General features: G+C 46.1%; 1 protein-coding gene across 1 annotated transcript in view; it reads right to left on the bottom strand.

The window, feature by feature from the left end:
* Nucleotides 1–391: 391 nt before the first annotated feature.
* Nucleotides 392–16,418, bottom strand: part of ADRB2 (adrenoceptor beta 2) — a 60,784-nt gene continuing 44,757 nt past the window's right edge. Inside the window, exon 3 of the mRNA XM_034778096.1 lies at nt 392–2,172. Coding sequence (XP_034633987.1) covers nt 2,138–2,172 — 35 coding nt within the window. The 3' untranslated portion in view covers nt 392–2,137. The remainder of the gene's footprint in view (nt 2,173–16,418) is intronic.

Below are 16,418 nucleotides of genomic sequence, written 5' to 3'. Positions count from 1 at the left end.
CAGCATAAGAATTCACAGGAAAGTGTGCTAAGGGATAAAGAGGTGAGATTCATGGCCTAATTCAGTCACACAGGTTTGAATGGCCTAAGCTGAGGGTGAGCTGTTGAGGAGAAGAGAATGGCTACCCCATTTGCCTACAGAGTCACTTGGCAGCCAGCATCTAACCAGCTGTACTGTACTGTATGGTAGTGTAGGGTACGTTGGAGATACTGAGCCAGATCATCAGATGCTGCCAACTGATGTAGCTCCTCTTCAGTGGAAATATGCCAACTCACAGCAGCTGAGAACCTGGCCACCAGGCGCTTACAAGGCAACTTTATATAAACCAACTTTGATTCTGCTGTAGATGGCAGCGTGAGAAAACACTATTAAGAATATAAAGTACCAGTGAGAGTCTAATTAGCGTACAGACATGCATTTTCTCTCTCTCTCTCACGCTCACACACACTCTGTACCCTTCACATCCTGCACCGCAGATAAATAAGGTCAGACTGCAGCCTCTTTTTTTCTAAACGTCAGGCAACCCCAGTGAAATGGCTTGCTTTTATTTTGCTAGAGCTGAAGGCCTGCTTATGGCATTACAAGAGTTGTCAGTGGTTCCCACTTGCAGACACGGGTTAGGAAGCTGCTCTACAACTCTCCACAGTCTCGTTTTTGTGTTACAGGTTTTCCAGGTGGAAGCCCAGCCTGTCTGCACAGTTCATGTCAAAACGGGGCTGCGTGCAAAGCACAGAATTTCCGTTACCGCTGTTGGTGCTTAGAACTCAGAGGGCTGCTAAGCAGAATCCTGGACTCACTCAGCTGAGCCGGGTGCTTGACATACAAGACTATTCTTCTGCCATCAGAAATGACAAGAACATCACAGCTTTCCTACTGTTTGAATTTGTCTTTCCAATGGTTCGCTGCGTGGACCTCTAGCTCTCTGTCTCTTTCTTTGCAACATGGGTCAAGAGATGAAGGGCCTCCTGATCTTTTGAGATGCTGAGCTCCTGGGAGGTGCTGGTCACCAAACTCCCCTGGGTGCCAGTGGGGGTTGAGCTAGGCATCCTCTGAACCTCACTGGATCAAGCCCTTAATAACCAAACCAGGGCTTTTTCATTTTGAACCCTCTTGTATATTTAATAACCCAAGGAGCTCAGTTTTCAACAAGGATTGACTTGCCTGTGCACGGATTTCAATACCCGAATGAGGGATTTGAGCCTTGTATGGCATTTGGGGCTCAGGTCCGAAAACTGGGCTCCAAGAGTGTGGCTGGTGCTGTTTGACTGTCAGGGCTGGAAAGTGAAAGGTGAAGCAGATCTCTTCTGACCCCTGCTCAGTGCCAAAACATGGGGTCAAATCCTAGCGCCTTATAATCATTGAAGGCAGCGCCTTGGGGGTCTGTGGGACTGTTGTCTGAGTAAGGACCTCAGATTTGGCCCATGGTAATGTTCCTCTTCTATCTGAATAGGACTGAGTGGTGTACTGGGTATTTATTTGTCTATACAGAGGAAGAGACAGAGAAAATGCCATGGGTAGAAGCTAACACAGAATAAATAAAAGCAAACTTCAGCATTCCTTGTCTTTCTAGTCTTTAAAAGATTCCTGTTTCATCTGAACCCCACTGCCAGCATGTGGACAAAAAACCCATGGCCATGTTCCTAGCAATCCCTTGGCCATACCAGGAGGCAGTGAGCTTGGCTTCTTTTCCAGGAATTGGCCAATGGAGAGGACAGGGCAGCCCTAGAGCTTTCTTGCCTTTTGAAACAATGCTTTCCCAAGTTGACGTGACAGGGAAACCCCTGGATGTCTTTTTCCTCCTGTGTGGAAACTCAGCTCATTCCGTGCTGTGCTGTTGGGCCGTGCTGTCACCTTCCCAGAGTGGATCCGATTTTCACATGGCTGGTTCCTGGGATGTGGCTCTTTTATCCCCTGAGAGGCTTGATGGACTGATGGATCCTTGCCTGGTTCGCTGCCACTCCTTCATCAGCTTCTCCTTCGGGTGACTCACTATTGGTGATGGGCTGAGATGAAGGCAGTTGCCAAAGCAGTAGTTTCCCACGGTTTCACCAGTCTCAGAGAAGCACGGCCGTGCTCCTGCTTTCTCTCTCCAGAGCCCTTGTGAGCTCAGCGTGGCGAGGAAGACACTTCAGCCCATTCAACTTTCAACCATTCCAGGACACCCAGGGATCTCTGTGGAGCAGAGAGAAAAATGATCAGCTTTGTGCATTACAGCTTTACAGGCCTAGAAAAAATGAAGACTCAATATTGAGTCCTGGGAAAGGGATTACACCTCCCCCATTGCAATTTATCTGCTAGTGGTGTGGGCTGTATCCAGCAACTACAGCCCAGTCCCAGCCCACCCAATCCTGCTCCTGTTAGTGTCAGCAATAAAAGTCTCCTTGGCTCCACGTGGCCTATATGTGTATTTAACCAGCTAATGGAGAGCTCGCCCGGCAGCTCTACTCACTAAACGTGCAAGGCACACATTACCACAGCCAAGGCTCGAACTGGGAGACTCAGTGAGCAAAGCCTGGCATCCATGAATTTAGATGGAAGCTCACCAGCACCATATCCCAGGGGAAGCCCTCTCTGGCATTCCCAGTGTATTTACAGGGTCTGTCTCCTCCCCACACCCGCAGCATAAGCAAATAAAAGATCTGGCCACATGCCCTTCATGCAGCTTTAAACTCCATACCAAACAGTAGACAGAGGACCGCACTCCCCAGAGCTGCTCACTGTACAAGCCGGATACAAACTCAACAGGAGCTGCTTGTGTCCTTCAGGGAGAGAAGCTAGTTTCTGACTTTCAGTCAATGCGCCTCGCCCTCTTTCAAGTCGCTGAGCCTAACTAGGCTCATCCACAGCTAATTACCTCAGCTGCAAGCAGCAGGCCTAGCTCTAGCTCAGGGAGCCTCCCAGATGGCAAAACTGATGAAGAACCATTGTTGGGACATGAACCCCTATAAGACCCTCACCCATCACCTTCAGACACCCCCTTGGAACACCACTGGCTATGGGGCACCAAAGAAGCTGTACCCCTCATTGTGCTCCTCTGCTGCTGGTAGCTGTGCTATGCTCCCTTTATCTGGAGAATGCTCTTTGCACACGTCAGAGTGCAGCTGATGCTTCTCCTTCTGCAGGTAGGTGGGGCTCTGCTGTCACTGTCCCTAGAGACATTTCCACAACAGTCCCGTGATCTCCGTTCAGGTACTCAGAACAATCTCACAAGCTGCTCAGCAGAGAGCACACACAATTCTGGCCATTTTAATTGCTAAACAATACTTTCCCCCAAACAGCGATCCCTTCCTTCCCCCGCCCAAAAAATGGTTCAGTATCACTTCCCTGCAGAGAGCAAATAACAGAAATAAATAACGAATGCCTCCTATGCACTCTTAGGGTATTACAGATGATGACAGAGCTTAAGGCCAGAAGGGACCATCTAGCGTGACCTCCTGCACATCACAGGTCACTAAAGGTTAAGTTTGTGCTCATATACCCCGGTGACCATAATGATAGAAGAAAAGAAGAGTTCTCAACTTCCTGAAAATGAACGGGTGTCAGAGATAGAGAGAGAGAATAACCTGGGTCTGATTTTGTTTTTATTTTTAAATGCTATTTTAATGAATGACTTGATGATTTTGGCACAAAGACCTAGTTTTATGGATCTTGGAGGGGTAGGGGAGAACCTTTCAGTTCTATGAAAACACAACCAAGACTGAAATAAAGCTAAATTTCTGGTGTGAATGGAAGTCAAACTTCCATAATGAGACAGACGATTTACAATAGGGTTGGCTGCCAATTCTGTTTGGTTTCAAAGCCACCAGTGCTGTCTCTGCTCTGTAAAATATAGACCCCTCTCCACCCTTCCTTCCTTCTAACTTACAGGATTTCTGGCTCTTGTGATGATAGTTTCTGCAGGGCTTGAAGATTATTTTGTACACTGAAATCAGCAGAGGGAGGATGGGCGCTGAGCTCACTGAGATGAGCGGCACATTTTTCTTGAGGCTTTTTGGAGAGCATTGCACAGCATGGATACAGAGAAATGGGGCTTCCCTGGGAAACCATAGCAGCATTAGAGTTCCACTACTGAGACATGGAATCAACCCAACAGCTGGAGAAAAACTTTGCAATAAAGTATTCCCAGACACTCACTATGAGCCTGATCCAAAGACTACCCAAGGCAATGAAAAGTTTCCCATAGACTTCAGTGGTGTTTAGATTAGGCCCTGATGTGAGTAATACAGTAGAAGAATTGGCGTAAACTTTCTGCTGTGGTTTTCACACAGAGATTGATTCCTCAGCTGGGGGAAAGGCTATCAAGAGTTGTGGTCTGAATGAATAAGCCAGTGAGTACTCTTCTTTCCTTTATTGTGATTAGGACTCCTAGTATCCAGGGTTCAGAATTATCCAAAGAACCATTTCCATGCATGCTTCATGTGGCAGTCCAATGGCGTTGTTTTGGCAGCATTGGGTCGTGGCTGGCAATATTTGGGGGAAGAGAGAGGCAATGTAAATAGGATTAAATTTTAATTTTATTCCTCATGAAAGTGAGGGGGATGGATAGTGCTGACTAAATCCAGGATAGCATGGTAAGAAGCAGTGCAAGTTTCTCTCATTCAGCTCTGCCAAGGCACCATTATCTATTAAAAAAGAACTAGATAAGTTCATGGAGGATAGGTCCATCAATGGCTATTAGCCAGGATGGGCAGGGATGGTGTCCCTAGCCTCTGTTTGCCAGAAGCTCGGAATGGGTGACAGGAGATGGATCACTTGATGATGACCTGTTCTGTTCATTCCCTCTGGGGCACCTGACATTGGCCACTGTCAAAAGACAGGATACTGGGCTAGATGGACCTTTGGTCTGACCCAGTATGGCCATTCTTATGACGTGTAGCACCTTCTTCTATGCCAGCTCCTCTCATAAAAAGAGACTCTGATCTATTGTGCAGTGGTTTTGTGTGGATCAGATAAAGATCTCCAAACTCAGCAGTGACTTCAGCCGTGTTGGGGTGGGGGTGGGGTGGCTATTCAATAACAATAATAGTTACAAATATTAATTAAAGGAAACTTAAAACTAAACCTCAAAGACAAAAATAGAACATTTAAAAACACTTTAATTACTATGAAGGCTTCATTACTCACACAAAGTAAAAGGAAGAGAACATGGCCCTTAGTATTTCCCCCTCCAAAAAGGTCTACTGACCATTAGTATTTCTGTTGTCACAGCTATTAAAATACATGAAGGGTTTGGTCTGATATACACTTAACACTAAGCTAGTGGGAAAACGATTCAGTAAATAATCTTGGATTCTATTATTAATAATTATTATTTTATTTAGTTTGTTTCTCTCATTGTCCACAGTGTATCATAAACTATTGAAATATGTAAGAAATCATGATCCCTGCTCCAAAAATCTTTCAATCTAACAGCTCACTAAACTTGAAATTCCTTAAGGCTTCCTAGGTGAAATGTGGTAGATATCAAGATTCCATTGGTTTCAGTACACAACGGCACCACATTAGGTGCAGTGAAGAACCTGGAGCTAAAGGTTTAGCAGCAAAAAATAAGAATATCGTAAAGTCTGAAGTACCGTTGCAAAGGTGAAACAAATCAGTCTCAGCAATGAAACATGAAAACCACCCTTGAGTGACGGACAGGAAAACTGGAATCAGTGAGTGAAGCTTTTTCTCCTATCTTACCAAGTTGGAACCTGAAGGGATCTTTTTCAGTTCCCCTACAGGTGGAGCTTTTGAGCTGACACTGACAAGGAAACTAACTTAAAACCTAGGAAGAAGAACAGGAGTACTTGTGGCTCTTTAGAGACTAACATCTGATGAAGTGGGTTTTAGTCCATGAAAGCTTATGCCCAAATAAATGTGTTAGTCTCTAAAGTGCCACAAGTACGCCTGCTCTTTTTGCTGATACAGACCAACACGGCTACCACTCTGAAACCTTAAAACCTGGGGTTTGCAGAAGTGCCACACTGCAACCTCTGAGAGAAGATCCTAATGTTTGCAAGGGATTCACTTTAAAATAAGGGAAAGAATATGCTGGGCAAATAATATGCTTGAAATCTGAAATAGGAAGTCCGCAAAGCAGATCAGGATTGGGTTTGATAGGACAAAGCAATGGCAACATAACACCCACTTCTCTAACTTTGGAAGAGCCACGTTTTGGCTCTGCTACACACTCAGTCTTGTAGGTATTGACTGCCCACAACTCATAGGTCTAGTCCTGAAGTCCTTACATAGTTCTGACTCAGACAAACTCCCACAGAAGTCATTCTCTGTCTGTAGGTAGTTTATGAGGAATTTATTGTGATTATTTGGTATTCTACATTCAAACTGTGTTGGTTAGTTTTGATTGGACAAATCGGTTACTTTCCATATTTCTGCTTCCTGATTGGACAAACTGAACATTTAGACTCAAATTCCCAGTGCCAACAATTACCGTTTCATTCACTTTTTGTGACTATTTTTCAACAGTCTCTTAAAGCATACTGATTCCTGCCAGTGAACTCCTCTCCTAGAATAGTCACAGACAGCAAACACAAAAGAGGCAGGAAAAGTTGTGTAGCATTTTTCCATCTCTAATCATTCCCATCTCAGTAACACTGAGCAGTGATTTTCATCTTCCATTCATGCTTAGATCCAGGAGCGCTGCCTCTGGGGAGTTTTTTTCACTTTGATGGGACAATAAGTGTGAAATGAAGAGCGATGTCTCATTCTCACACTACCGTACACATCCATCCTATCCAATCCCCTGGAGCCACATATATCTCAGGCAATAAGAACTTAAAGGGACGACTGCATTTCTTTTTGAGTTTGTCATGTTCCCTCTGCCTGGGACACTGGCCACTGCTGTTCTGTGATGGGATTTGGAGCTTCTAGAATATCCTCACAACTGAGCTTGCCAGGAAGCCTCCTTTTTTTTTTTTTTTTCTTTCTTTTTCTTTCCTGGGGAGATTCATGACCCTCTTCCTCCCCTTTGGTGCCTCATGCTCTGTGACTTCTTAGGAGTTGTACCAGGTGTACACATCACTGTATAAACTCTGCTGATGACCTACTCTCTTAGCACACATGCACTATTAAAAAAACACAGTCATTTAAAAACAATTAACAAACTGGCCAGAAGCCAATAAAGGATGCCAGGCCAGTGGGGGTAAATAGGCATAGCTCCCCCACTGACTTTAATGGAGCCACGTGATTTATACCTACTGCAGGTCTGGCCCTCCACTTCTCCCGCCATTAGAGCCATAAGAACCCCAGACACTTGCCAGTACTTCCTTAAGCAAAAGCCTCTTTAAATCCCTGAAGGTCGACAAGCTCAGGCTCCCACGAACCCTCTAGGAAACTGAGTTCTGAGCCAAGGGCCCTTTCCTGAAAAATCCATTTCCACCTTCCCCTTCTGTTTACAGCTAGGGGCTGATGACAGCTCGAGCTACTGTGCTGTAACACAAGGAGAGAGGCAGCCCTGAGGTAGCCAGGACCAAATGGTACAGGGTCAGATTCTCCCACTTTCACTTCCTTAGTCTTCGAACAGTCCCCATTGGGCATAAGGGGTGGGGCGAAATCTGGCCCACAGAAATGTAGAGGTCAAAGTCAATGCCCTGAATGACACCCAGTAATGAAGTAGAGGTCAGTGCAGAATATCTAGACCAGGTGTCCCAGGCTTCCTGCAAGCAGCATCGCAAAGCAAGCATCCCACTGCATTTTGCCCCAGAGGCAGTTTCAGGTGCACCTGCAGACACTGTGAGACATCTACATTTGGGACCAGTACGTGCCATTCCACAATTAATTAATTAGTTTCAAGATGGTAAGTAATAAGAGACAACAGGGAGAGAGGCTGCTGCTGCTGCCTAGGGAGTGTAACCTGAGAGGCATGAGGCAGGAGTGTTTGCAAAGGCGCCGGATGTGGTAATGATATTGGAAGGTAGCACCCACCCTACAGAGTCTCACTGCTATCATAATATGGCTAGTGAAGTAAACTAGATGGCCAGATTCATTCCTGGTGTAACTCCACTGAAGATGGTGGATTACCCCACGGATCAACCTAGCCCAACAAGCTTTATGTAGGAGCCTAGGTTAGTGCTTTGCTGAAGAAAAAAATAATCTACATATTTGCCCCTGGTTCTCAAGACCTCACACTGAGATGATGACAGGCCTGATTCTGATCTCTGTTACACCCGTGTAAATCAGGACTAACTCTAATGGAGTTACACTAGATTTATATTAGAGTAACTGAGATCAGAATCTGGCCTGATTTTATATTATCCTGGTTGGCAATGTCCAGTGGTCATCCAGTTTCTTATTTCTGAACATTTTGGGCCCAATTCTCCTCTCACTGGCACTGGGGTAAATCAGGAGTAACACCATCGGAGTCAATTGTGGCTGGTTTTCCTCTCATTGACACCAGTGCAAAACCACTGTAACTCCCTTGACGTCAGTGGAAAAACTCCTAATGCACACTGGCGACAATGAACGGAGACTCAGATCCAGCATATTTACACCGCTGTAAAACTGGTGTGAGAAGAATATCAGTTCGGCAGCATACAGTATATACAGGGAGTGATGGAAGACAGGACTAGCTGTCCTAAGAACTGCATCGCCTAAAGAATTCTTATTTATGGTCCCTGAATGTGTGTGCGCACGTAGGAAGTAGGCTAGGAAGATGACAATTAAAATAAACTTCAGGTCGTTTTTCCAAAACATCTGTCATATAAACGCAAAAATCCAGATGTTGTTCTGGAATGCGAGCTATCTGCCGCGCTGCATAACCCAGCGGGAGCCGCAGTTTGCCTGACCTCTCATGGTCTCACTTCTGATCTGTGAACTCTCAGGAATTTAGTTCCCAAACTAAAACATGGGTTTCAAAACAGAAGCCAGCTGAAGAAATCTCCCAATCCCTCTTCATGACTCCCAAACCCTGCTTGCCTATGAGAAGCCCAGACTTCATAAAGGAACAGACATGGTGGTATGATGAACCACCTGCATACCAGACTGCAATGGACATGACCAGGAGACTGGGCTGTGTGCCAGATGGAGGAATGTTACGGCCTGCATATGTGTGTATCTTATTATCTTGCTAACTACTAGGCCAGTCGGATCTCATTAACCATATTTCCTGTCTTTGTATCCATAAGCCCTCTGATGGGTTTGGAACCTTTGGGGTGTCACCTGATGTGTAGGGTGCTACTGAGTCAGCATATTCTGCCAGCCTGGGTCCCCTTTACCTGGCCTTGCTGGGCTAGGCTCACAAGCCTCTTCCAGTCAAGGACACAGGCAGGGCCTCACCCAACTGCACAGAGAGACAGAGATCCACTCTGGAAAGATTCAGCCTTAGGGGCTTGCCCCAACACCCTGGTGCCCACTCCCTTTAAGGGGTACAAACCCAAAGGTTTTATGACATTCGCCCCCTCCCTCAATGTGGAGGGAGATATGCACAACTTCTTGCCCCTGCCCCCAGTTAGAAATTACATGAACTGAGTTATATTCTAAACAAGAAATAAGTTTATGAACTACAAAGGGTGAATTTTAAGTGAATATAAGAGATAACAAATAGAACAAAGTAGATTGCTGTCCTAATAAAGCAAAATACGCAAGTTAAGCTCAATAAATTTAAGAAACAGATTACAAAATGTAAATTCTCACCCTAAATGTTATTTTAGGCAGGTTGCAAAGTTTCTGTGGTTCAGAGTTCCTTTTCAGACTGGACCCCGTAGCCTTCCCTTCAGGTGGCTTTAGCAATCTTTCTTCTTGGGCAGACAGGCCATGGAGAGGAAGAGTTCCATTTGCCTTCCTCCCCACCCTTAAATAGGATTTACATAAGGCGAGAATCCTTTGTTTCCCAAACTTGACCCGCCCACCCCACCCGTTCCCTTCCAGTGAAAAGTTACAAGAAGTCCCAGGTAATGTTTCATATCAGGTGACAAGACCATCTGACCTAGTAGTGTCACAGTTACGTCCCCGGACACCTCCCAGGACAGAGAGAGATTAATATGTTCATGGTTTTGTTGTTCCTTCCTGATGGCTCAACAAATTTGATGGCCTGTTGTCTGGTGATTGTCTATTCAATTCGTATGTATCAAATACAACTGGGTATGTATTGGGAAATCTCTTCAGTAAATCAACCTTTCCAATGATACCTTACAAGACCCATCTTGCATAAAGTATATCTCAGTTATGTCATATTCATATCATAAGCATATTTTCATAAAGAATATGGAGTGAAATGTCACATGCCCATGAAAGAGGTGAAAAACTAGTGGGGGGAATGCTTCTGTTCCACTGTGATAGGTACAGTACAAGCTTCAGGGCAGCCATTTTGTAGGGGCTCTCATTTGTTTGTGAGGAAAATGAAAATGACACTTGTACACACAAGCCATCCATATTTCTAACTGGATGTCAAAGGGCACTCTGAGTAATGGGGATTTGTGGTGAGGGGTTCAATGGGGGCTGGAGGGGGAGAAATCGTCCCCAGGCAATGGATTGACACCGGAATGCTTCAGTGGCCTTTACCATGTCCCTATAGGAGCCCCTGTAACAAGCACACCCTCTGAGAGGGCTTGGTGGATCAGCACAGTCATGGACCAGCGGCCCCACCCCTCATCCAGCTCATCCCCAACTCCCCACCCTGTGTTGAGGAGCAGAGAACCACAGCGTAGCAGGGAGGGATGGACACCCTGTAGGCAATCTCCAAATCCTGCTGTCCCAGCGCAGTAGAACCACACTATGTCTGAATGCTTGATGTCCACTGGATTTGGGGTTAAGTGGTGGCTGGGGCAAAACTGGAGTTAGGATTTACCCTAAATCTCTCCAGCATACTCAGCAAATCAGAAAAGTCCATTAGCTAAGCATTGCAATGGCTCTGTGCTAACAAGAGATGTTTCTTTTTGTGTTTTTGTAGTCACGGATTCCCACATCTTCACCTCACTGCCCTTTCTGCCTCACCTGAATTGCTCACGTATGAAAAGAGAACTCATCAGGAACTCGTATTGTTGTATCTCATGCCCCAACCACCTGTCACCTGGAATTTACAACTGGCCACACGGCTCAAAAAGTGCATGCTAAACAGCTACTACTCCATCCCACAAAGCAGAATACAAAATGGCTCTAGGGTAACTGACTATAAAATAATCTATCAGTTACTTCTTCATCTCAGACTAAAGTACAAAGTGCAAAAGTACAAAGTGATTCCCAGTGCAAAACAAGAGGATGAGTTGTATTTCCACAGAATGGCTGCAGGACCCCTCTAGCATGTCAGCTCTGCCTGGCAGTTGTATAATGATAGGAGCCTGGGAGCTGTGGTGTTCTGTAACCCGATTTATTTAGGAAAAGGAAAGGTTGAGCATCAGACCCGTTGGTCAAATGTGAGCTAGGCAGAAGCTGCAGGGAAGATATTAGGGTTGGCCGGAAAACAGCAATTCCTTTTTGTGAAAAATGTTGAGGTTTTGAAATACATTTTTGTTCCAATGAGGAACAGAAAAGAGATGTTTCCTGAAAAGACACAAGCATGAGAGACCCAAGCTCTACATCAGAATAGCCAATAACCCGGTGGAGGAGACACAGCTTCAAGTCCCTGCTCTGCCTGATTCAGAGTGATCCAAGATGAAAAGCTCTGCTCTGAGTCAGGCAAAGCAGTGGCTTGTAACTAGGTCTCCTACATCCCAGGTCAGTATCCGCACCACTAGCATATACCGACCTCCTTCCAAAATGCAAAGCATGGGTTTCAATCTGCAAACAGACATTTCGACACAAATCTGCTTTTGCAAAGACTTTTGAAAGTTTTCCGATTGGTTTTTATTCCAATGCAGAAAAAAAATTGTTTATTTTGAAATCTATTGGCTGTTCTGGGGTGTCTGTCTCTCTCTCTCTCTGGATTTGACCAGAAATTCCATCCTGGAGCAGAGAAACCTTTCTGACAAAAATGTCATTTAAGTTGATATATTTCCCTGAAACACTTGTTTTGATGTAACAGCATTTTTTAAAGGAAAAAAGTGTCATCTACCTTTTTTCAGCCAGTCCTAGTAGATATATATGTATGTTCAGGAGGAGGAGAGCAAGGATTGCCATGCATCCTGGTTATCACAGAAGCGTTCCTTCAAGGTTTTGCGGTCTGTCTTGCATCACACAGGGCAACCCAAAGCAGCTGAAATTTGGATTGCCCCTGCCAGATGAAATCAGTGCATCAGGACATGACAATGCTAGATTGCAATAAGGGGCATGTCTCTGCCCTGCTGTTAAACACCCCTGTCGGTTGACTCGGTCTCAGGCTATGGGGGTGTTTAATTACAGTGTAGACATTTGGGCTAAGGCTGGAGCCCAGACTCTGGGATCTGTAAAGGAGAAGGGAAACATCTATGCCACAGTTAAACAGCCCCGTAGCCAGAGCCCTACAAGCCCAAGTCAGCTAAAGCGCATCACACAGGTGTTTAATTGCAGTGTACACATACGCATGATGTTCCGGTGTTGCATCATGGCAATGCCAAATGTTTTCATTCTGATGCAAGGCTACAACACAACACCCTCTCTAATTGGCTGGGACTTAATGGGTATGTCTACTCTGCAAAATAAGCCTCAAGTTAGTAGAACTCAAGTTAGCAGACCCTGGGTTTGTTAACCTAGGGCTTGAGCGTCTACACTCATCTGTAAGCTCAGGTAGAACTGTTGAACCCTGGCACCCAACCTGGGGCTCTAGCATCTACAAAGCATTATGGGGGCCCAAGTCCAACCACCCAATATCCCAGACGTCCTAGCATGCTCCCGAAATATGACCACTCTAGAAAGTCAGCCTGTGGGACTGTGGGATACTTTAGGTGGACACCCAGAGCATGAGTCCATGGAGCTGCATCTACACTGCAAAGCAATAGGACTTCAACTCTGAGTCCCGGCTTGACTCAGGCTCAGACCTTCCATCCTCGTGGGGTCCTGGGACACTGGATCTGTGCCCTTGGTTAGCACAATTTTTGTGTAGACAGAAGATTAGGCTTGAGCCCTGGGCTTCTGTTGCCGTGTAGACAGTGGTGCAAGTGGAATCCATTTCTTACAGGTCTGGGGTGGGGGAACGGACACAGAGGGGCACTTGACCTCCTCACGTGATCCTCCACATGACTTCTACCCACCCCACTCCGAGCCTGGGGCCCCCACGTTCTCCCCATCCCCTCCCCATGATCCACCCCTCTTACCTGAAGAGGAGGGCTCTGTCCTCCTCCCGCTGTGCTTTCAGAACCGCAGTGCGAAAGGAGCAGAACCTGGTGCCACTGGGCAGCCCCACGCTGGCAGCTCCTCCAGTGTGGCTGTACCATCCCAGCCCTTCCACGCAGAGTCTTCTCCGTCTGTACAGCAGCAGCCCCACCAGAGGACAGGGATGGGGTGAGCTTGGGGCAGTACAGCAGCCGCGCAACAGGATCTGCCGGTGTGGGGCTGTCTGGTGGCCCCACATTCTGCTCCTTTGCCCGCTGTGGGTCCTGGGAGAACCGTGGGGCTCTCCCAGGAACTGCAGCGGGGAAAGGAGCAGAACATGGGACCACCAGGTGGCCCCACGCCGGCACCTCCTCCGGTGTGGCTGTACCGACCACAGCCCCACCCTCTGATGGGGCTGCTGTACAGATGGAGGAGACCCTGCGTGGAAGGGCTGGGGACGGTACAGCTGCACTGGAGGAGCTGCCGGCATGGCGCCACCCAGTGGCCCCAGTTTCTGCTGCTCCTCTTTCCGGTATGCCATACCAGCTATAAATATCGTGCTGGTACACCGTACCACCCTACTTGCACTGCTGAGTGTAGACATACACAGGGAGAGTCTGGGTGGTGACTTCAGGCAGCACATGGTGTGTCAGTCAGTCTGGGAGTCATCTGTGAAGAGGCAGAGGGAACCGCACATGGTCTGCCTGTGTCCAGCAGCATCCACAACAAAATTCAGTACACCAGAGTCCTGTCTCTTACCTACCACAAGGGACAGATCCTCAGCTGCTGTAACTTGGCAAAGCCCCTTGAAGCCAACCTAACTACAACGAAATGGAGCAGCTGAGGATCTGGCCTATTGTCATTTGTAGGCTCTTTAAGTACCCTGAGACCATGAAGGGCTTACAGGGTTTGCAAACTAGTTTGAATTCAAAACCCTTTTGTCCCTATAGTTTAAATGAATGGGCTTTTTACAAGGTCTATTCAGTTTTGTGTGTATTGGAATCATTGTGTCTGCCCTTCTCAGCATTTTTTTTTTTTTTAACATTCTGTCTGAACTGGGGTGCGGGGGAGGTTGCCTGTTCCTGTCTGCTCCAATTTTTACCCAATTTTCCTTTGTACCAGCCTTTCCTGAGTGGATCTAATAATGATTGAGTTTGAGCCAAACTTTCTAACCCAACCTTCAGTAAGTGGATACACGAAGGCCTAAGCACTCTCATGTAGCTATTTATATGCTCCCATGACCATAGCATCTGAGCCTCTCACAGTCATCAATGTATTTATCCTCATAACACTCTGGTGAGGTAAGACAGTGCTACTATCCCCTTTTGCACAGTTTGGGAACTGAGGCAGAGAGAGACCAAGTGACTTGCCTAAGATCACACTGGCTGCGGCAGAACAGGAATTGAATACAGGGCTTCTGAGTTACAGTTAAGTGCCCTAACCACATCCTTCCTCTTTGCTAATCTACTACTTATTACCTGTTCCCAGACTTAACTGTACAACACCCCCACATAGTGACAACATTATCCTGCATGTGTGAAGACTTAAGTTCCCTCTTTCATTTATCGTTGATTAGACAGCACAGATTTCACATCAGAATGCCACCTCTAGGTATCACCAGGATACCAGTGAAAATCACTGGCTCGTAAAGTGGTATACATGACAGTCCAGCTGCTTAGTTCCAAAGTGGGTTCTCATTTACTTCAGTGAGAAATAAGGTCCAAATACTAGATTTCAGGGACATTTTATCTTCCTGGCAGTGGTTAATTTGAGTAACTCTGGAGTTTAGTCAGAATGTGGAAGAGCTGCAAGGCAGCAGGAATTGAAAGCCAGTGTTATCCTATTTCTCCCTCTTGTTTGCCTGGTCCAGCTTTTCTGATTTTGTTTTTAAGTGCCTCAACAGTTTGGACCTTGGTCCCAGAAGTGCTGTAAGTCCCTTGAAATCAATCTATAAAATCTTCACTCTGGCAGGAGTTTTTTGAGAGTCAGGAGGGCTTGGGGTGTTTTTGCCAGCAATATTTTTTTCCCTCTCTTGTATTTCCGTGACCAAAAGGCTACGTGTGTGTTAGTGCATGCACGCGAAAATATTTTCATGTGTTGCTTTTGTGCATTCAAATCTGTGAAGCTGGTTTCCTCCACCCAACAGAGCTACTGTGATGTGAATTACCAGGGGAAAAGGATGAGAGAGGAAGGCCTATGAAGATGGAAGCCAGTCCTCCCCCTCCCCTTTTCCCCCGATCAGAAGGGGAACTAACAAACTGGCTCACCCTGAAATATTGGCAGCAGTTTCATTTCCACCCAGGAAAAGTTTGGTTATTGTCAAAGAGAAGGGGACAGGAGGTGAGATTTTACAGAAACCAGACTGTTGGGTTACTGCCCTATGTGGGATTCACGAGGGAACATGCAACAAAGATAAAGAAACCACAGCCTTAGCGTACAAGGCCCTGACAGCATTGTAACAGCTACATCGTGATGACGGGGTGCCTGGTTACAGATGAGCATACGCCCAATAGGGTGAAATGTAAATCACAAATTGCTCTTGCAGTGTAGATGGAGCCGCACCAAGCTCTTGAGCCTACTGCAGGCTTGACCTTTGGGGAGCTGCAGCAGAGTTTGCGAATGCTTAAAACACGCTTCAATCTTGTCTGCCCTGCAAGACCAAAGCCCAGGTTTTAACTATGACAGAGACAAGAGTTTGTAACTGGGTCCCCTGACACTGTAGTTAAACTGTAGGCTGGACTCTGGAATCCAGTGCACATTCTTTCTTGTTGCTGATATGGTTCTAGCGTAGTATGGACAGGACCCTGGCTTGGGTTTAAATACTATTACAGTAACTCCTCACTTAACATTGTAGTTATGTTCCTGAAAAATGCGACTTTAAGTGAAATGATGTTAAGCAAATCCAATTTCCCCATAAGAATTAATGTAAATGAGGGAGTTAGGTTCCAGGGAAATTTTTTTCACCAGACAAAAGACTAATATACACACACACAGTATAAGTTTTAAACAAACAATTTAATACTGGAACACAGTGATGATGATTGTGAAGCTTGGTTGAAGTGGAGGAGTCAGAGGGTGGGATATTTCCCTTACTGCTAAATGATGAACTAGCAATTGGCTGAGCCCTCAAGGGTTAACTCTCTCACTCTACAAGGCAGCAGGAATGGAGGGAGATTTGCACATTTCCCCTTTAAGTACACTGCCTTGTTAATTAAATCAGCTTGCTGAGACCGCAGCTGCTGCAAGCTCCCTCT

The sequence above is a fragment of the Trachemys scripta genome, chromosome 8 (genome assembly GCF_013100865.1).
Source record: "Trachemys scripta elegans isolate TJP31775 chromosome 8, CAS_Tse_1.0, whole genome shotgun sequence".
NCBI classification, from domain to species: domain Eukaryota; kingdom Metazoa; phylum Chordata; order Testudines; family Emydidae; genus Trachemys; species Trachemys scripta.
This window is presented reverse-complemented; position numbering and strand designations above follow the sequence as displayed.